Genomic DNA, 21,067 nt, shown 5'->3' on the forward strand with positions numbered 1-21,067 from the left:
TGTGAACTCACAGTCATGCCATTGACTGTTCCCAGCTCCTCTCGGATCGTAAAGATATCCAGAAGGGCTTGAGTGGGATGTTCTCCGACTCCATCACCAGCATTGATCACCGGCCGCCGACAATGCCTTGCTGCGCTCTACAAACCAGAAGCATTGTGTTTAAACTGAGGGTAAAAAAAAATTGTCTCTCACAAACACTAAAAAAATTAATTTTAATAATAAAAAATATAATAATAATAAATCATGCACTGAGAAATCCTGCTGCACAAACAACCAAGGAATATTAATAAATAAAATAGTCAATTTAGATGTCACGTCTTAAAGCAACGTCTTTTAAAAGTTTAAAAGTCAGAGCTCAGTACCATGGCCCTAGCCAGCTATGAGGTCACCGAGGTCCAGAAGTGTATATAATAAATGTTGTGATTTAATTCCCTGATATAATATTAACACTACTTTAGTGCTACAAGGACATTGCATAGCACCAATCGTATCGATGGTCATAAAGTGCAAGCTAAGATGTAAGATTTTTTAGGATACAGATGTTAAATGACTTCCAAAAATAAATCAGGCAAACTTAAATTTGCATTTAAAGTAGGCCTATAGCATTTACGTGATTCAAGACAAGAAATATCAGCAAAGCCGTTTTCATCATATTAGGCATAAGCATAATATTAATTGTGTACATAATGTGTATGAAAACATTCGTAGCCTTTAGTAAATTATCTTGTTCAGTAAATTAACTTGTAAATTAAATTAAAATGATTAAAACAGGCTAAATATCAATTGATTTTCTTGTTTACTTTCTTCACTGACACAGACGAGCTTGGCTTTAGGAGGGGAAGAGACGACAAGACAGAATGATGGAGATAAGGAGAGAGCAAGAAGAGACAAAATCTACTGCCCACTGTCACGGACTTAAACCTATTTCTGATGTGTATTTCAAGAAGGCCTTTATGGGCAAAAAATGGAAATCAATTTTTCTCATGGGACATGGACCTCTGTGATTATAAAACTCTGCATATGGCTCTGGTCAGTATGTTTTTTGTTGTTGATAAACGTATATTTTTATTAACTGAAGATGCGTTAAAGTCCTCGAAAGTGACAAAGACATTTATAAATGCTATTCAAACATTTCAATTTCAACTAAATGCTGTTCTTTTGAACTTTCTATCAAATAAAAAATACCCACAAAAATATTAAGCAGCGCAACCTTTCTCAACACTGATAAGAAATTTGTTATTGTGAGCATCAAATTAGCATATCGGAATGACTTCTAACAGAAAAGTATTTTAAATTTGAATAATAATAATAACACTATATTACCGTTTTAACGGTATTTTTAATCAAATAAATGCTTCCTTGGTGAGCACAAGAGACTTTTTCAAAAACATTTAATCTTTTGAAAGGTAATGTACATTTCTTTAAAAATGCATTAACGTGACTCACTTCTACAGCTCCAGGAATGGGGTGGCGCAGAACAATGACATCAGTGTAGCAGCTCATGGTGTGAACGGAGTCGCCCAGAGACTCGCCCTTCTGCGTGGAGGATGTGGACTCGCTGAAATGCACCACTGAACCTCCCAGACGTTGCATGGCCGCTGCGAACGAACTGCTGGTCCGAGTGCTCACCTCGTAGAACATGGAGGCCATGACTTTACCCTGGGAGAAGAGGAGCAGAACAGAATTAAATGAAGATTTTATAAGAGCTCATCTCATCCATGTTCATTTCATCTCCTTCTGCAAAAGGTTCTGTTTCCAAGGGTCACAGATGTCCATTTCTAAAAGAAGGGATCTCCTGTGACACGTCACTGCCAGATTGAACAAAATCCTGACTCCAGACTGCTGCTGACTTGAGCAGTTAAATACTCCTGCTGGGGGAGGTTTATGTAATGTTCAAGATGGGCTGTAATACATTACAATTCCTCCAGTGACATCTACTCTGCTATTGGACAGAATGACACCATCTCGTCTGAGGTCTGAGTGCGTGCAATTAATCTCTCTGACGCGCGGTGACGATTTGATAGCATTAAAAAGGAGAACTATAATGTATTTCGGAATAGCACTTCTGAGAGTACTTCGACTCACTGCAGTAAAAAAGTCCCGGCTGAAACATAAATGCTAAATGCTATCAGATCGTCACCGCGCGTCAGAGAGATTAAGTGCATGCACTCAGATGAGAGAGGTAGGTATCAACTCATTTTAGTTAAGGAATAACAGTTTAATATGAAAAAGTGGTGAAGTATCCCTTTAACTATTTAAAGGGCTGATGAATTGAGAAATCAACTTTCCCTTGATATATAAACTTTCCTTTGATATATAAAAGGTCATGGTAATATAAGATTATCCTCTAAGTTTCAGAGCTGAAAACATCCTTTTAGTCAAAGAGAAGCTTTTATAAACACCAGGCCCAGAAAACGATCCTGTTCGCAGCTTGACGTCATCGACTGACGAAACACCACCTCTACAGAATAATAAGCACGTGTAGTTCAGTAGCCCCGCCCACCAACTCATGCTAGCTAGCAGCAACAAACATGCAGAGGAAGATAGCAAGATATTGCGCTATTCCTGGTTGTGGAAGAACAGAGTCACTGCATAAGCTTTCTTCGGATCATAATATTAGGAATGTGTGGAAGTTTAGGAAGTTACAAATTTCCAGCTCACGTGGGGGAGACATGTACGTGTGTTCACTTCATTTCACTGCGGAATCGTTTGTAAACAAATCTCAGGTGGCGCTAGATTTGTAGACATATTGATATTAAAAACACAACGCTGTTTCTTCTATATTGGATCCGACAGGAGAAATGCAAAACACTTATATGTGAGCAAAACGTGTTTTTTTAGTATTGCATAGTATTGCATTGTTATAGATCGTTTTGCTTATGTGTACATGTCTAACAGAACATACATGAGTCTAGCGTGCTAAAGGTATCACATGACGTCCCGGGGCTACGTGTTTTCCAGACGGGCTACCAAAACGTAAGCCCGTCGGCAGGCCGATGAATCTCGTAATATTCCTTTCTTGTTCTGCGCTATTCTCTCCTAGCCACTATCCAATCCTAGCCGTGGGCGTTTACCTGCAAGTCTCCAGTGCGTCATGTCCATCGAAACCCAGCGTTCAGAAGACTGCCTCAAAACCAGTGTAGAAAATAGCCTATTGCTTATTAGTTATGATGCTTTGAATGTAAAAACCACACAAACGTCATTAGTTGACCTCAGACAACAGTATAAAAAAATTAAAATGCCAGTTCATGATGCATGGGATATAACATAAACAGCATAGAGACTGGCAAAGGCCAGAATGTGACTGTAGTCACATGGACTATTTTAACAATGTCATTTACTACCTTTTTGGACCTTGAAAGTGTTAATTACATTGCTGTCTATGGCAGGGTCACAGAGCTCTCGGATTTCATCAAAAATATCTTAATTTGTGTTCTGAAGATGAACGAAGGTCTTACAGTTTTGGAATGACATGAGGGTGACTATTTAAATGACAATTTTCATTTTTGGGTAAACTATCCCTTTAACATGGTTCTAATTAGTTCTCAGTTTTCAGTTCGAGATGGACCTGATGAAAGTATTGACTTGTGATTCAACAAGTCAAGAACCACTCTGAACGATTCAGTCAACAAGTGAATCATTAGACCGATTCTAACAAACAAACAAACAAGCACGTGAATTGATCTGAAACTTTTTGACATACATATACAAAAAAATTAACTACATTTTGTTGCTTGATATTTTAAAATAAAAATAATCAATGTACCTTTAAAATATCCAACGGTCTCTCTTTCTGCACCATGAGACGAAGAGTATGTGCCACATTGAACAAATGTGACATCTAAAAGCCCAAAACAGACAGGAAAGATTGATGAGCCACTGTAAATAAAATAATTTTAGATTTTTGGACTCGACAACAGGACAGATAGCATGATGTCACCTGTTCCTTGCTGAACTGGCGCACAGACAGGATGTGCTGGCCCACCAGCGGGTGCAGCAGCGGGGAGGTCTGGGGGTGGGGCAGGATCTGCTGCTGCCCGGCTTGAGGTGACAGGATCCTGGCCAGGGGAGGAGGGTGTGCGTATGGCTCTGCCGGGGAAGCCAATTCTGATAATGGAAGCAAAAGAGTGTCACAATCAGCACACAATATATCACTGCCATGTATCAATCTCACTTACACAAATAAGCAGGAAGGGCTCATTGTGATCAACCTGAAATCGCAAATAACAGCATGCAAGCGAAGCATGTGCAACACAGAAAAACAGACCCCCATGTCTTGTTTTGATTATGCTTGTGTAGAATATGCCCATGAAATGAATCCAGGAACATAACACAGATTGGCAGAGGAAACAGAAGGATGGCAAAGCTCTGGTAAACATCTCTACAAACGTCAAACCTGCATCATACGGTGCTCTTAGTGACACCTCCTCTTCAGCTGCTCAAACATTGAGGCACAAAGTTTGAAGAAATGCATTAGTAACTGTTCAATTATAACTATGTTTTTAATTATTGGTAATGCATTTAGTAAAATGTTTAGTTTTACAAAAAAAGGGCTTGAAAGCTGGAAAAACGAAATAATTTTATTTTTAATAATTTTTTAGACTAACTTAATATAAAGCAACACTCCTCCTAAATGGCGAGGCATGGCTATTGCACACTGGGTATGAGGATAAACCTGATGGTTACTATTATCCTTTCATTTTGTAATTATTAAAACCTCAATTTGTAAAACTCCAGAATTAAGCAAGTTAGAAGATAAGTTGCGTTTTAAGCCACTCAACCAAATACATTTTAGTTTGAAACCCTTCGTTCATCGTTTTAAATGCTGCCAAGTGATGCTAATTTTATTCGTTGGTTTTTGATACAAGATTTGGTGAAATAATGTTAGTGTGTGTATTAGTAACTTTTGAACATTTCCAGCACATTTGAACAAAACCATGATCATACTGACAACCGTAATCATTTGTCACTTATAATCGTCATGTAATTTTCATAGTATCATTAACACATTTTTAAATATCTGCCATATCCCAGAATTTCATGCAATGTATGTACGGTAAAAATCACCAAATGAATAACTTTTAAACATCTGGAATTAGCAGTATTTTGCATGCATCCAATTTTATATAATTTGGTTATTACCTAGCTGATTAAGATGATTAAGAATAAGGGTAGTGGGGAAAATAGACATGAAGGAATTTACAGACAACAGTTGCAGAATCATGAGACGTAGATATTGATTTGATAAAACTATACATATCACATGGACATTACCCAATGCCTTTTGCCATTGTATGGTAGATCTTTTGAAACCTGCATATCAAAAATATTCTTGCTTGAAAAGTGATTTTATACTAGCTAAATAGTTCAGCTTAACCGTTTACAAGTTTATGGGACATTCCAGCTCAAACAGACGAACAAACAAATGACTGATGCTAGTAAACAAATACTGCCATTGTCCAAGTGAAGCACTGTCTGAATTAAAAATGTTTTTATTGTAAACTGATAACTGACAGCACAGTGGTTCAATTTGGAACACAAACTCATGCACAAGCTCCGAGTGAAAATATTGCAGGTTCATAGTACCTGGAGGCAAACCAGGATCGGATGCATGGTGGATACGAGGTGGAAGAATGAAGCGTCCATCCCCAGCTGAACGGCGCGGGCTCGGGGCACGGCTACGGACCACATCAACAGGTGCTGCCTGACGGGGGCGCTCGGGAGTTATTGCCTCACTCACACGCTGTGATTAACGAGCATTGTTATTTGTTAGCCAGTACACATTACAAAGCAAAACCTGAACCGTGAACAATGCACGACCAGGGAGTTCAGGGAGAACAATTACGGAATGTTACCTTAGGAGCATCCTTGTTCACTTCGGTTGTTCTTGCAGGGGATGCTGGCCATGACTTCACATCCTGACCATAACCTGGAGGTACAATCACCTTAAGAGAAAGAGGAACAATTAAACCTAGAAATTGATGAGCATGTGCTCCAGAAAAATTTAGCTGGGCAGCAAGAAATTACATTTCTGAGAAAAAGGTAACAAGTAACATACAATATAGCTCCCATTTCCACTAAAATTACCCGGAACAATTTGTCCCAGGAAATATTTTTTCCCCCAGCCCTGTTGCTGTCTGCTTTTCCATCACAGTCTAAAATACAGTGAAGATTATAGGACTGCTTGCAACTTTCCAGAACCCACTGGATTTCATCCTTCGCAAATAAACTTAATGAAGCTTGAACCTCTGTCTATCGGTTGTATTTTTTATAAATCCATTGTTGATTTGAATAGCAAACAACTCTTACTGCACTCACCGAAACAGACTTTTAGGTTGAAATAAAACATTACAACATTAAGACGCATTTTGTTTTTTAGTACCAATGGATTTCTAAAAGATGGTGTAAATGAAGACTGGAATAATTACATTTAAAATAGAAAACAGTTGTTTTAAATTGTAGTATTTCTCAATATTAATAAAATAAATGCAGTCTTAGAGCACATACAAGACAAGCATTAGCTTTAATGTATACAAGCATTAGCTTTTTACCTGTCCATCAATATAGGCCAACTCTCCTCTGAGCACCACCCTCATGACCTTTCCCTTTACTTTCATGCCCTCGAATGGTGTCCACTTTGACTTGGTGAATTGCATGTGCTTCGGAATAGTCCACTCTTGCTCCAAGTCCACCTGAAAAATTCATGCATCACTTCTGTTCTTTCTAGAGCATCACATCGCAGCAATTTACTATCTGAACTTTGTAAATGAAATACCTCTACATAAGTATCTTCTTGAGCAGGAAGAGAGAATATTCTGCTGGGGTTTTCGTAGAGCCTCTTGATGATGTCATCAATGGTAAGGCGACCCTCGCTGACAGCTGTGAGCAGCAGAGGAAGCATGGTTTCCAGACCCGGGTAACCTGGAGGTGGTTTCATAGATGTCTTTTCCTCTACTGAATGAGGGGCTGCAAGTAAAATAAATAAATAAATAAAACACTACGCATGCATTTATGTATACTGTCATTCAAATTTGGGCTCAGTAAACCAGTAAGGGGGGTGCATTAAATTGACTTATTACACGGCTCTCTTGATTCTGATTGGTCAATCGAGCATTCCAGTGGCATGTTATTCCCAAATAACAACCGCTCATCCGGGTAATACGAGTTGTCTCGACCGGTACTACTTCTATGCTTAACGCTGGCGCCATGTGGTGGCTTTAACAGCCATGGGTTACAATGGAAGACTTCAATGCAGGTTTCCTTTATAAAAGTTTTAAATATAGATATTTTTCTTACACAAACATCATCGATTTGAATCAGAAGGCTCTATTAACCCATCAGAGCCGTGTGGAGCACGTTATTTGACGGACAGCTGCATTTTTTATGGACTTCAAAAACAGCTACAACTATTGCTTGGATTAACGTTAGCCTGGACTTTTTAAATATAACTCCGATTGTATTTGTCTGAAAGAAGAATGTCATATACACCTATGATAACTTGAGGGTGAGTAAATCATAGGCTTGGTTTAATTTTTGGTTGAACTAACCCTTTCAGCATTCATTTTTCAACATTTAGCATATGGCAAATCTTCAGCAATAGATAAAGGCTTAAAGAAGTTTGGAACTGTTTTTCTTCGCGGAAGCTTTGCGTAAGAGCTAATTAAATATTTAATCTCAAGACAATATTTTGTGTCTAATTTATTTGAGACTAGTAACCGTGTAATAAGTGTAAGTAAGCGCAAGTAGCCCTTACTTAATACAGCACAGTATTAAGATGCATAAAATGCACTTAATACAGCAAAGTTGCATTCAATTGATCAAAAAGACTTTTTAATACTTACAAAATATTTCAATTTCAAATAAATGCCATTCTCAGGTTAGTTGCCTTTAGATGAGAGGCATGGCAGAGAAATCTGATCCTATTATTACCGTGGTCTGTTGCGAAACAGTCAATGATGTCTAGATTTTCCCACAACGCCTCCATGTCCTCACGTGTACCCAGCATGGGCCGCACTTGTGCTTTGCCATTCCCAATGGCAGCCAGATTATCTTCACACAGGAAGAGATGGTGAGGTGCCACTTCACACGTCACCTGGATACCCTTTTGTTTAGCAGCTCGAATGATCAAAATCTGAAAAAGAATGCATGCTTTTAGTTGGTTACAAATCACAGAAACATGTAAAGGCGGCTTGACCATAATGGTAAAATAAAAATGCAGTTGTTAGATCAAAAAATAAAAAGGACTCTTACCTCTTCTTTCTTGGCTACATGGCAAATATGAACGGGTCTCTGATACAGCTGCGCTACCATCAGGATTGCTGCCACTGTCTGCTTCTCAGCATGTGCCACAATGGGGAAGTGCTTCGGCCACTTTTCAAAGTGCTGCAGGTACAGAAAATGATACTCAAGATGTGACATGACAAATTGCATCACTAAAAATAAAAAAAGAGGCATTTAAAATAAATAGATAAAATAGAATAAATCTGCTAGAGTGCACCTATTCAAAACAAAGGCGTAGTTTGATGATGCCGAGTTTGAGCTCAGAATCTTAGGGTATGTGGGTTTCACCTCTCAGCTGGTGGAAAAGAATCAGGATAGGACTCGGGCAGAAATCATGCTTATGACTGTGATTGTTACTGTAGTATAAAGCAGAGCAGGACCAAGTGTTGAGGGAGCTGAGCAAGGCCGCTGGAGTGATTGTTACGCAAACACGGCTCAAAAGCAGCGGGACTTTTATTATGACGGGACAGTCGCCGGCACCATTTCCGCTTTTCCGGTCGTGAGTGAGGTAACACATCTCTGTTTATCATATTAGATACAATTAAGTGTGTTTAAAATTATGTTATGATGTTACTCTGTGCGTTCGCACAGCGGCTGCTGTGACACTTGTTCACACTGCTAAGAGTAAAGCGTTTCTGCCAAATAAAACCGGAAACCGAGGGTAACGCAGATTTGACTCAATTGACAGGCGACTCCCTCAGACGTCCCAGCTCCTTGTGTATAATAACAAATTTCTCACAATTTACAAATAGTTGTAAACATTTGGGATTTTGTAAGAACTCAACTGAACAAAATATATAACACTTGCCTAGTGGTGTTTGGATATTTTACTGCAAAAATACTACATAGTGCATCTTTAAAATAACACATTAAAACTTTGTCAAGCAGGTTTCCTCAGCCTCAGATCTCCTTACCTCCATCCACAGAGAAACATTGTCCATTTTTAAAGTGGAGTATGTGTCATTCAAGTACATCTTCAGACCAGCTGTAGAGCTTGCAAAGGACGGAAGTAGCGAAGCGTTGTCTGATGACGCCCCCACGAAAAGAGCATAATCACATCGGCACCCAGCCTTCGCAAGCTTGACATATTCATGACAGAAATACAGTCAATAAACACAACATTCCCTTGTTTTCTTTATGTTAATAACCTAACTAATGTGTCATTTGTTGATGTTACCTTCTGTGCATTAGTGAAGGAGTTAGGGTCAATGATTGCAGGGTTAGTATTGGGCATGGCACACACCATGGTGATTCCTCCAGCGAGGGCGGCAGCTGTGCCCGAAGAGAAGTCCTCTTTATGGGTAGCACCAGGCTCCCGCAGATGCACATGGACATCAATCAAACCTTTCAACATATAAATATGAATGGCATCCGCTATCATTTTACCATCTTAATTTATTTTGTTTTGACAATCAAAAATATAATCTAAAAGGACACTGCCATACTCACCAGGTAAACGGATGAGTTTCTGTGAAGTCATGCTGTCTACATGCGTCTTTACACGAGGAGCCCGACCAATTTGTCCCAGTGCCTGCGAACCCCACATATATTTCAAAAAAAAGTTAAGGGTACAACAGAATATAGTTGTACTAACAGTGTAATAACAGTGTGAGAGCATAACTGCTCACCTGAACAAACAGCTTGGTGCATTTGATGTCAGTGATGAGGGGTACAGAGTAGTCAATGGCCATTCGACGAGTGCGGTAACCTTTGGTCACAAAGGAGGACAAGCGTCTTCCACCAGAGTTCCTCATAGACAGATTGACGACTAAGTCAAAATGGTTCTCCTCAAGATAGTCCATAATGTTCCTTTGTTTGTCCTTATTATGGCAGTCACTCTCCTCTTCAAAAGGCCAGTCCACTGCCATCACCTGATCAGAGACAGATAAACAAACGGAAATTGTAAAACTGCATAATTTGCCTGCTCAAATACTAAAAAAGCTTTTTATAGTTACAGTATGATGCGTTATTTCACCTTAACTCCATGTTCAGTGTAATAGTCAGCAGTGCCTAGACTGGCATACAAATTATAACCCAAGCTCTCCAAAGTCTGGACTGTGGGCAGAAGCTCGCTTTTATTCTGAAAAAATAGATAAATAAATAAATTATTATATATATATATATATATATATATATATATATATATATATATATATATATATATATATATATATATATATATATATATATATATATATATATATATATATATAAAAAATATTTCTTTCCATTACAATCAGAAAATTGATTTATACATTCTCTAAAGAAAGTATTGTGGGAAAGAGTCTCTACAGTGTTGTGGGAAAGAGTCTCTACAGTGTTGTGGGAAATTCCAAGGGTGTTGCCATGTAGTTGCTAATGTGTTCTAAGTGGTTTTAAATATGCTGATATGCCAATGCTAAGGTTATCTGCAAGGTTGATAGGGCTTCGCTAGGTGGTTGTTTACTTGTCTAGTTGGAAAAAGCCATTTAAAACACCTCCTTCAAATGTATATCTATGCATCTTTTAATCAACAGATTAAAGGGATCCAACTGCTTAAAGGGATAGTTCACTTAAAAATAATTTTTTTACACTATTTTAAAGAATTTTGGCAATCAAACAGTTGACGGTAGCCAAGTGTATTTCAACGTGTATTTCAAGCTTGTTTATGATTATAAGTCAAACATTTTATATAAGTTTTTGGTTACACAAACGGTCACAACCCAACTAAAGCGAGTCAACAGTCATGCTGTAAAGTAACTTGCTACCTTGTAACTACCAATAGAGAGGAGAATATTCTTTTTAGGGATTTTGAAGCCAGTGCTGAGCATAGCTTTTAGATAGGCCTCATATCGGTTCTCCCCAAAGCAGGCCACTTCTCCAGTGCTGGTCATTTCAACACCTAAAACCACATCTGCTCCAGCCAGCCGTGAGAAGGAGAACTGAGGAACCTGAGGGCCACACACAGATATACATCTTGGAAAACACTGGGATACTTCAGTTCAAGTATTTCCATCAGAAACAGACATCATCAAGAGCTAACAGACATTGTGAAGCTTGTTACCTTAACTCCCACAATGCCAGTCCCCTTCATCAGCCCAACAGCTTCAACTTCCTCTCCCAATATGACTCTTGTTGCTAGGGCAACAAGATCGACACCAAGTGTTTTGGACACAAAAGGGAAGGAGCGTGAAACTCGCACATTGCATTCTATCACCTTCAGCTGATTATCCTGTTGACAGACACACAATTTAGTTTCAGAAGCAAGTATTTTGAAACGCATTCATCCCATCTTAAAACAAAAAAACGCATACACTCAAACTCACCTTGGCAATGAGCTGCAGGTTGAAAGGGCCGGTGACCTGAAGCTCTAGGCCGATAGCATGAACGATCATCTTAATGCGCTCCATGGTTTTCTGGTTGATGTCCTGAGGGGGAGTCACCAGTGTAGCATCTCCAGAATGCACCCCTGCGTTCTCCACATGCTCAGACACAGCTATGGCAATGACCACTCCATCACAGGCCACAGCATCCACATCTATTTCCTATAAAATTAAGTGTACAAAGCTTACCACCACAACAGCTTACACAGCAATACTAAGAAGTGTACTACAGAATTCAAAGCTTACACATACATACATTTTTTGAGATAACACTGCTCATTATGTGTAAGCTTTAAATTTGCTTTGAAAATTCACATGCAAAATTCTCAATTGATAAAGATTAAATAAAATAATATAAATGGCACAAGTACTAAAATAACCAAAACTAATACAAATAAAATATATAAAAATACTGAAACTAAAAATTTTATTAAAAAAATATATATACTATAATAGTATATAAATAATAGAATAATACAAATGATGCACCAATATTAAAACAATGGCCGATCCAATTATTTTAATTTTTTTTGGCTGATATGTAAATTCTATAATATTTTGTCAAAACAAAAATAAAAAAATATAGTAATAGCAAGGCTCAAAGCGATTATCCATTTTCAATAAAGTAAATATAATAGGGGAAATACACATGCATGAATAAGCAAATATCTAATATAAACTGATACAAATGCATAATAAATAACTACACACACACGTAAAATTATTGTACAGATATATTGTGCATGCCTAATTACTAAGTTTGCATACAATGTTTCTCCTCCATTCTTAACTTGAGCAACTGGAAAAATCAAAGCAAGACTTTTGGCAGATAAATCAAGTTAACAAGTTAATCTCGTTTTACTGCAGTGGTGGAAATCATGTTCAAACTAGCAGCTTAACTTCACGACAAAATACTGTACAACCCAGTAATTAACTCGTCACTCTCATATTTAGAAACATTTTACTGAGAACTGGGTGTGTAAAGTCTGTAAAAACATCTCCCTCTTTTTGTTGACTAACCTTGGCTTCCTGAATGAATTTGGAGATAACGACAGGGTGTTCCTTTGACACTGCCACAGCACTGGTCAGGAACTTTTCCAAGTCAGTATCAGAGTAGGCAACGTTCATAGCAGCCCCGCTTAGAACATACGATGGCCTCACCAAACATGGGTAACCCACCGTCTTACAGAAACCTACTGCAGACTACAAAAGAAATGTCAAGAGGTCATTTGAAGTTATATACAATTACAGAATAACTATTATAGCAGTGGTCAACAACTGGCCAAAATTGGCCCACCAGTGATAATATCTGGCCCGCAGCCAGATTGTTTTGATAGCGGCTGGTTCTGAAATATATGTCATGATAGTGTAACGGAGGTTAACTAGTGAGCGCAGTACAGGTAAACGCCCCCCCATGTCACGAGACACTCTAGTAGTGCATTATTTTAAAAGTAAGAGAGCGTCAGACTCCTATGTGGAAACAACCGAGTTCGAGCACCGCTTTGAGCAGTTGGTGCTAACTAAAGAAATCATTTTTATAGTGGGTTTTTTTTTTTGCGAAATTGCGAAAACTTATTTGCTGCAATGTTTTATTTTAGGATGAATTTAGAAGTAGAAGTTCTGAAAAACATTCACGAGTCAAAAGAGTGGAATGGATCGCTAGACACGCCTCTAAAATAGCCGTCATGAGTGTGTGGTATGATAAAACGAACAGTGGACCATTGAAACGTTTGCTGACATCGCGGAGCCTCAGCACCAACATGTGAACAATAACTTTAATTCAGCTTCCTTTTATAAAATTTTTCAAAAATATTGACAAGACAAATATCTTCAAAAAGATGTGCTATGCTTCCTCTCTTGTGGTGCCGTCTGATTAATAAATTCTTTACAAACAGCCACAACTTCGTTGCAGATTACACACCGGCTTTGCATTCACAAAACCAGGTAGGAAGAACGCACAGTTGCCCTATTTTCGCTGTCGACTTTCTTCTTTAGACTCTTGGACAGTGCTAGCTTAAATGTTAACTTCACTCCGAGTCTGCACGCAATGCAAGTGTACTTCCAGCACGCAAATAATTTAACAATGCAGTTTAGTACGTGGTGATGCAAAGGAATAATTCTCAGTGTAACAGTAGGCTACGTCAAATAATTATTACAAATTATGCTCCATTGTGTAACAAGCTAATTAAAATACACATTTATTATTCACAGTATGGAAAGAGGAAATAAAACAATTTGTTAAGAGCATGACTCAAACATGCAATTAATTGGCTTATTCAAGTCCTCTTTTATTTATTTTTTGTTATTTTTATCCATTCCGGAAAAAAACATTCTGTGTCACTACTACTTTATTAATTTATCCAATTTTTAACAGAGTAACAGCTCACTACCAGTTACAAAAGGCACGGTTATTATCTATAATTATTGATTCGGACCCGCCCTCTAGTGGCAATTTTTTTTTTGGCCCACGGCCAAATACTTGCAGACCCCTGTTTTAGAGTGTTCTTGGCATTCCTTAAAGCTGAATGAACTATCTTTATAACGTACATCAATATCAGAGAGCTCTTTCCATCGGGGCTGGCTGATTCCTATGGTGTCCAGCATCCTGGAGAATTTGAAGCGGTTCTCCGCAGAGTCAATGAACTCAGGTGAGGTGCCCAGGATCCTGCACTGCTGTCTATGCAAGGACATGGCGATGTTGTTGGGCAGCTGACCACCCATGGACAGAATAACTCCCTCTGGGTTCTCCATCTCATATATGTCCATCACCACCTGTGATCAAAAGCAGGTGTACAAATATAATAAACTGAAATAATAATTTAAAAAACCTCAAATCTCAATTATACTAAAATAGCACTGATGATAAAAAAAAAGCTACTTTAGACACATTATAAATGCACAACATAAAAGATGGATATTAAATTTGAGATTTGGTTTGCATTAATAATTCATAACACTGCAAAGTGTTTACAAGATTAACGTCAAGTCAGCATTAGACAAATGGCAAAAGCAATCTAAACAAAGATGCAGAATTAAAATTCCAGAATAAAATCTCTAATATCAGCTGTTAAACGATTGGGTACAAATATATTGTGCACCCCTAATTCTAAAGAGATTCATAGTTTACATTTCAGTTATCAGCACAACTGCTGCTGAGAAACAAACAAGATCCATATTATTTTCTTACCTCAAAGGAGATCTCATCAAAATACAGTCTGTCGCACATATCATAATCTGTGCTGACGGTTTCTGGGTTGTAGTTCACCATAATTGTTTTGTATCCCATCTGTGAAATAGAGTTCATGAATACACACTGAAATTCACAAATGTATGGCTTTATATTTCCAGCATTAATTCAAGCCACATAAATGTGCCTTTTACACTTAATACAGATGCCTCACCTTCCTCAGCTCCATAATACACCCAACAGCGCACCAATCAAACTCCACGCTGCTTCCGATGCGGTAAGCCCCTGAGCCGATCACCATGACATGGGGCTGCTCGAAGACCACATCGCTTTCTGAGCCATGATAGGTAAGGTACAGATAGTTAGTGTAGGCAGGCCATTCAGCGGCCACTGTGTCAATCTGTTTGACCACCGGAAGAATCTTCCAGTCTCGCCTCAACTTCCTCACAGCCAGCTCAGTGCTGCAATGGGGGAAAGAGCAGGAACCTTAGAGTTTTTGATATCTACTGCAGCTCATTTGACCTATTCTTTGTACAAACAAGTCGTGACACTCAAACAGTTTGATTTTGCAAAAGAAACATCAAAAGCAGAAAGGATTTATATCAAGCACTTTTCCTGGTACCTTTGCACAGCTTGGGCAATCTGTTTGTCAGAAAAGCCCAGCTGCTTGGCTTTCCGCATGACCTCAGGTGGCATTGCACTCTCATCCTGATTATACATCTCCAGAACCTTCTCGTGGTCTGCAATGTTCTTCATTTTATGCAGAAACCAGTGGTCTATCTTGGTCAGCTCATAGAGCCGTTCAACTGTGTAGCCGGCACGCAGCGCAGCTGCCAAAACAAAGATGCGCTTGTCTGTGGGTGTCTGCAACTCCTGAGATACAAGACAAAATATTTCATATATTTGTTATTAAAGGGGGGTGAAATGCCATTTCATGTATACTGAGTTTTTACACTGTTAAAGACTTTGATTCCCATGTTAAACTTAGACAAAAAAAGTTGGACGTTTGATGGAGTATTTCAGTGCTAAAAATACCCCTTTCGGTTTCTCGTAAGTTTCGGAAAGCTTTTTTCAAGTATGGGTCTACGTGACGTCAAATGGGAAGGAATGTTCTTGTACGGTCCCATACAGGCCCTTCTTCCAAAATGGTGCGCGCAACTCCAAAAGGGTGCGCGCAATTAGAGTGAAAGAGCAAACGCTCGCTACGGCTAAGCAAGTATACGTTTCAGTATGTTACATACCATTAAGACGTCCTGCTGTAGTCATCGTTACTGCTTCTCCTGTTCAATTTCAGCATCTAGATCTCATTCTGGATCATATATGTATGGCTAAATATGATTGATAGCTATGTTTTATTTAGGATAATGTTTTTTGTTCCACATTTAAGGAAGTCGCAGATTTCAGAAGCTCTCAGCAGAAAAGCTGTGCACGCTTGTCATTCTTTAGCTCTGCCCACGATACACCTCCATCCGCTTGTTTTTTTCAGAAAGACTCGGCACAGCATATCTTTCTTTTATAAATATAATAAAACTAAAGACTTTTTGAAGATATGAAGGATGGAATACTACTTTATAGGCGCTCAAGATTGACAGAAGATTGACTGAAGAAGTGTTTCATCCCCGCCCTTTAATTTTTCAGCCTTTTGTTCATCTGTGTATTCAGTTGGGGTGGGCGATATCTCGATATTTAAAATATATCGAGATATTTTTTTAAATCGTTATGGATTTTGACATATCGTATATATCGATATATTGTTTATATTTAATTCTGATTCCGCCGTGTTGCCCTCTCTGTGCTGTGCTCGCCCCCACTCGAGCACCTCCCGCCTCATTGCTTTTGTTCTCCCTCCCCTCACACGTTTTCTCACTGAACACGCGGCGTCCGCAACCAGGTGAGGATTATTTATCAAGCTGACAAGCGCGCGCGTTGTTCAACACTCAGTTTAGAGACCATGATTTTACTTCAAACACAACTGCTTGCTAAAATTCATAAACAAATATTAATGTTTATCATAGTTCAAATCGCAAGTTTCACCCACCGTCAGGTGAGACACACGCAGTTGCAATCATGTCAGTTTATGATTTGTTTCTAACTGATCGCATAGTTTTCGGTTAAAATGTCAAAATGATCACATATTTGAAAACATTTAAAAATGATTCATGATTCATGAAAAATGATCAGTTTATTAATATCTCAGTCATGCCCCCATCTTTCTGCAAAATGCTTACTGTTTAAGTGTAAAAAAGGGTTTTGATTTGTCTTTTGAAAGCATAAAATGAATGAAAAGATGGCTATATGTAGGCCTATTATTTCTATTTTACAGTTAAATTATTATTATTTATGTAATCATGTTTTTTCTTTAATGTCACAAAAGCACTTTGTTCCTTCATGAACTGACTACCTCTTTGCACTTAAATAAAAAAAAATATTTTTGTGGTATTTGGCATATTTGTTTTTGCTGTAGTTTTTGGGGGGTTATTTTTTCTGTAAAGATAATATATTGTATATCTAGATATAGCAAAATATATTGAGATATATTTTTTGCTCCATATCGCCCAGCCCTAGTATTCAGTACAAACCTCTTCGGACACTGGTTTGATAGTGTGATCGAAACCAACGCAGTTCTCATCCACCATTCTCAAAGCTTTCTGAAAGGCCTCTTCAAAGCTGCGGCCGATGGCCATCACTTCTCCTGAGATGGAAGAGAGTGCTGAATGAGATCACAACATACTGGAAATTTGCGTTCAGCACAGATGACAGCTTCTGGATCCAAAAGAGAAGCTGATAAATAAGATATTTCTTCTCCTTTAATATGTAACTTTACAATGTAACAAATTATAATTTCTCTCAATTTTGTTAATTAAAACATTTAAACAATTCAAACTATGCTACTTAAAAATGTGAACATTTGAATAAATTATTAAGTGATGCATTAAAAAAAATTCTACTTTTAAAAAGACAAATGGCCTATTAAATTCAAAGATTTTACCATATTATTTCCCCCCTAGTATGGTAGTCAATGGTTGCTCTATATGCTTGGTTACAAACATTCTTCCAAATAATATTGCATTTACCAAATTAACAAGATAAGGCTGTGAATGGTAATAATACAAGATTGCAAAAATTTATAAGATTTATAAATAAAACATTGGTTAAAAAATACTGCAAAATTGGTAAATCCAACAAAACCCCATTACTTGTGCCTGCTGCACTACGCTCCAATAAATGCAGTGTAATTTGTAATTTTTTTAATGAAGTATTTTTTTTTTTTAAATAAAGCATTATTTTTACTTTTGGTTTTTCAGTTTTCAATCTAATTTTAGTTGTTTTACATGCTGTTGTCATTTGCATTAGTTGTTTTTCCTTCCTAATTTAGTCATTTTAGTACTTGAACTTAAATTTATTTCATAGTAAATTGTCAAGGCAACAGTTCTAATTTATATATGAAGTTATGAATAAACTGGTATGTTCCAAAACAATGACAACATTTGCATTTAGGAGCTATAAGTGTTCAAAATTTACAGTCTCCCACTTCCATTAAAACGAATTACAAATTTTGAGGACATCATCGCAGACTTCACCACCTCATCAAATCTTCTGTCCAATCAAAATGCTGTCTAGAATTTAAAGCCTGCCCCCTACACTGCTGAAGTTGCGGCTGAAATCAGTTATTCACACATTGAGTAATTTCTACATGGTGAAAGGCACATAGCACACTATATATGCGATAGGAAACGATTCAGTGTAAAGATGCTTTCAGTTGAGGCGAATGAAGTCTGTTTTCACGTTAGTTTCACGCACCACAGCGGCGCACACACACCAACGGCTCTGGTCTAAATTTAGACTACAGACACAAAAGCGCAGCGTAGATTATATGCGCGAGTCGGCGCAGACAACAAACATATCGGACCCATTTGACTTCTGCAAAGAATCAATGCAGCATTTCAAAACGATATGGAGGAGATTATGATGATAAACAGTTAGAGGAAACTGGCTTTTCCAAACCGAAAGGCTCTAGTAAAACTGTATTAACTAAATGCTATTGGCTGTTTCAAAAAGGGGGAGGAGCTACTAACAGCTGGAGCCATTTCAGGGGAAATTACATCAACACGTTGAATAATGCAGTGCGTTTCAAGGCACTTCAGTGGGCCTTTAAGTTTTCCACCTAACATCTTTTATTTTAGCTTTATTAAAAATGAAAAAAACGTGTCTGTTAACAATACAGATCTCTGCTGCTCACCAACACTCTTCATGGAACTGCCAATTGTAGTGCTGACTCGAAGGAACTTGCTCAAATCCCAGCGAGGAACCTTCACCACACAGTAATCCAGACTAGGCTCAAAGTTGGCTGTAGTGGAATTTGTCACTGAATTCCTGGAAAACAGTCACTTATAAGCAACTTTGAAAATAACAATACTTAAATGCAGGTACGTTCCTAGGATTTTCATTTTAGGGGGGCTCAGCCCCCAGTGAGGGTAGGCCTGTAGAAAAAATGGTAACAATATTTAGTTTAGGGTCCAAATTGCGCTATTAACTAATAGCTTACAAACATGCATACCTAGAAGATACTGGCTGTTTATTATTACTTATAAAGCAAATATTAACACCTTACTGCATGGCCATACTGTACATGCATTAATCATACCCAATAATGTAGGCAGGTTTATAGATCCCAAATGTTAGGGTGGTTCGGGGGCATGCTCCCCTGAGATAATTTTGATTTCTATGATCTACATATGTGCATTTTAAGATGTGATTTTAAGAAAACCATGTCACTGGGCAGTAGATCATTTGTCGTTCTTATGTATGTCACTGGGCAGTAGATCATTTGTCGTTCTTATGTATGTCACTGGGCAGTAGATCATTTGTCGTTCATATGTCCACATCTCTCTTTTTTTCTCTGTATTTATCTTGCCCTGTCTCTTCCCCTCATAACGCTGAGCTTTGACTGATATTTTGTTCCGTTTTTGTCAGTGAATAAAGTAAACATATGGTTTACATATTAACATACTGATATTTATATGTTTCATGAATAATTTTCTTAGACATGTTAATTTACTGTTAATTAAAGTTTTAAGTTTATTAAATTCACAATATGAACACATTCATTACTAATGCCCAATACAGGCGTTAGTACAGAGTTTTTTTATTTACTGAATGTTACAAAAAGAATGATATTAATTTATAATATATATACATTTATTATTAATCTTATGCCTAATCTGATGAAAATGGCTTTGTTAATATTTCTTGTTCGTTAAGGCCTATTATGAATCACATAGGCATATTTTCAGTTAAAAATGGCAAAATTAGACAAAAGTTGTCGAGTTGTGCTGCTAAAATTAGCGCTCATACTCAGCAGTTTCTGTGCGACTATAAAGCCTGCGCAAAAATACTCTGATTTGATTGGTTTTATCAAATATTTTGACATTGACGAGCGGTGACAGACCAATGACGCTCAGATTTACACACACACACACACACACACACACACACACACACACACACACACACACACACACACACACACACACACACACACACACACACCTCTGCTTCTGACGTGCACTGCGCTCTGCTCAGTCAGAGCCGCTGCAGATTGGAGAGACTGACTAAAAAACGGGACGAAGTCAAAGCCTCCCGCCAGTTTCATATGTTTTAAAGGTTAATCACATATTTTTTAGGGGGGCTGAGGCATAAGTTTAAAAAGGGTAAAGTTAAGAAGGGCCTAGCGACGCCCATGCTTAAATGTACAATTACATTCAGTACAATAAATAATTTTACTGAAAGAACTCACTTGAGCACGGGCAGAGGGATTCCCAAACCGAGTTTAGCGGCCACATATGCCAGAGGGTAACCTGTGGCCTTGCTGGCCAATGCAGAGCTTCGTGAGAGACGGGCGTTGACTTCAATGATGTAGTACTGCCAAGATATAAGCATGAGATTATGGGCTGACCACAACTTCCTAAAACCCACTATTCATGGTTGATATAAGTGACTGAATTACCTGCTCGGACTCAGGATTTAGGGCATACTGAATGTTGCACTCTCCCACAATTCCCAAGTGGCGAACAACTTTGATGGCTGTGTTTCTCAGCATATTGTATTCATAGTCGTTCAGTGTCTGACTAGGAGCCACCACAATTGACTCCCCAGTGTGGATTCCTAGAGGATCGATATTCTCCATGTTACAAACCTAAATAAAAAGAAAGCAATTTAGAAAATAAAAATATGGGCA

General features: G+C 38.1%; 1 protein-coding gene across 1 annotated transcript in view; it reads right to left on the reverse strand.

The window, feature by feature from the left end:
- Window positions 1-21,067, reverse strand: part of cad (carbamoyl-phosphate synthetase 2, aspartate transcarbamylase, and dihydroorotase) — a 42,084-nt gene that overhangs the window by 2,069 nt on the left and 18,948 nt on the right. The window contains exons 13-39 of the mRNA XM_067417919.1: window positions 20,837-21,025; window positions 20,627-20,751; window positions 19,070-19,203; window positions 17,409-17,521; window positions 15,452-15,702; window positions 15,044-15,290; window positions 14,830-14,928; window positions 14,190-14,414; window positions 12,663-12,845; window positions 11,586-11,804; window positions 11,324-11,491; window positions 11,028-11,210; window positions 10,256-10,360; window positions 9,909-10,151; window positions 9,730-9,811; window positions 9,458-9,624; window positions 9,195-9,359; window positions 8,251-8,382; window positions 7,930-8,131; window positions 6,776-6,966; window positions 6,552-6,692; window positions 5,856-5,945; window positions 5,587-5,743; window positions 3,941-4,107; window positions 3,767-3,841; window positions 1,447-1,659; window positions 12-137 (exon numbers count right to left, since the gene is read on the reverse strand). Coding sequence (XP_067274020.1) covers window positions 12-137; window positions 1,447-1,659; window positions 3,767-3,841; window positions 3,941-4,107; window positions 5,587-5,743; window positions 5,856-5,945; window positions 6,552-6,692; window positions 6,776-6,966; window positions 7,930-8,131; window positions 8,251-8,382; window positions 9,195-9,359; window positions 9,458-9,624; window positions 9,730-9,811; window positions 9,909-10,151; window positions 10,256-10,360; window positions 11,028-11,210; window positions 11,324-11,491; window positions 11,586-11,804; window positions 12,663-12,845; window positions 14,190-14,414; window positions 14,830-14,928; window positions 15,044-15,290; window positions 15,452-15,702; window positions 17,409-17,521; window positions 19,070-19,203; window positions 20,627-20,751; window positions 20,837-21,025 — 4,392 coding nt within the window. The remainder of the gene's footprint in view (window positions 1-11; window positions 138-1,446; window positions 1,660-3,766; window positions 3,842-3,940; window positions 4,108-5,586; window positions 5,744-5,855; window positions 5,946-6,551; window positions 6,693-6,775; window positions 6,967-7,929; window positions 8,132-8,250; window positions 8,383-9,194; window positions 9,360-9,457; window positions 9,625-9,729; window positions 9,812-9,908; window positions 10,152-10,255; window positions 10,361-11,027; window positions 11,211-11,323; window positions 11,492-11,585; window positions 11,805-12,662; window positions 12,846-14,189; window positions 14,415-14,829; window positions 14,929-15,043; window positions 15,291-15,451; window positions 15,703-17,408; window positions 17,522-19,069; window positions 19,204-20,626; window positions 20,752-20,836; window positions 21,026-21,067) is intronic.

Source organism: Pseudorasbora parva, chromosome 15 (genome assembly GCF_024679245.1).
Source record: "Pseudorasbora parva isolate DD20220531a chromosome 15, ASM2467924v1, whole genome shotgun sequence".
NCBI classification, from domain to species: Eukaryota; Metazoa; Chordata; class Actinopteri; order Cypriniformes; family Gobionidae; genus Pseudorasbora; species Pseudorasbora parva.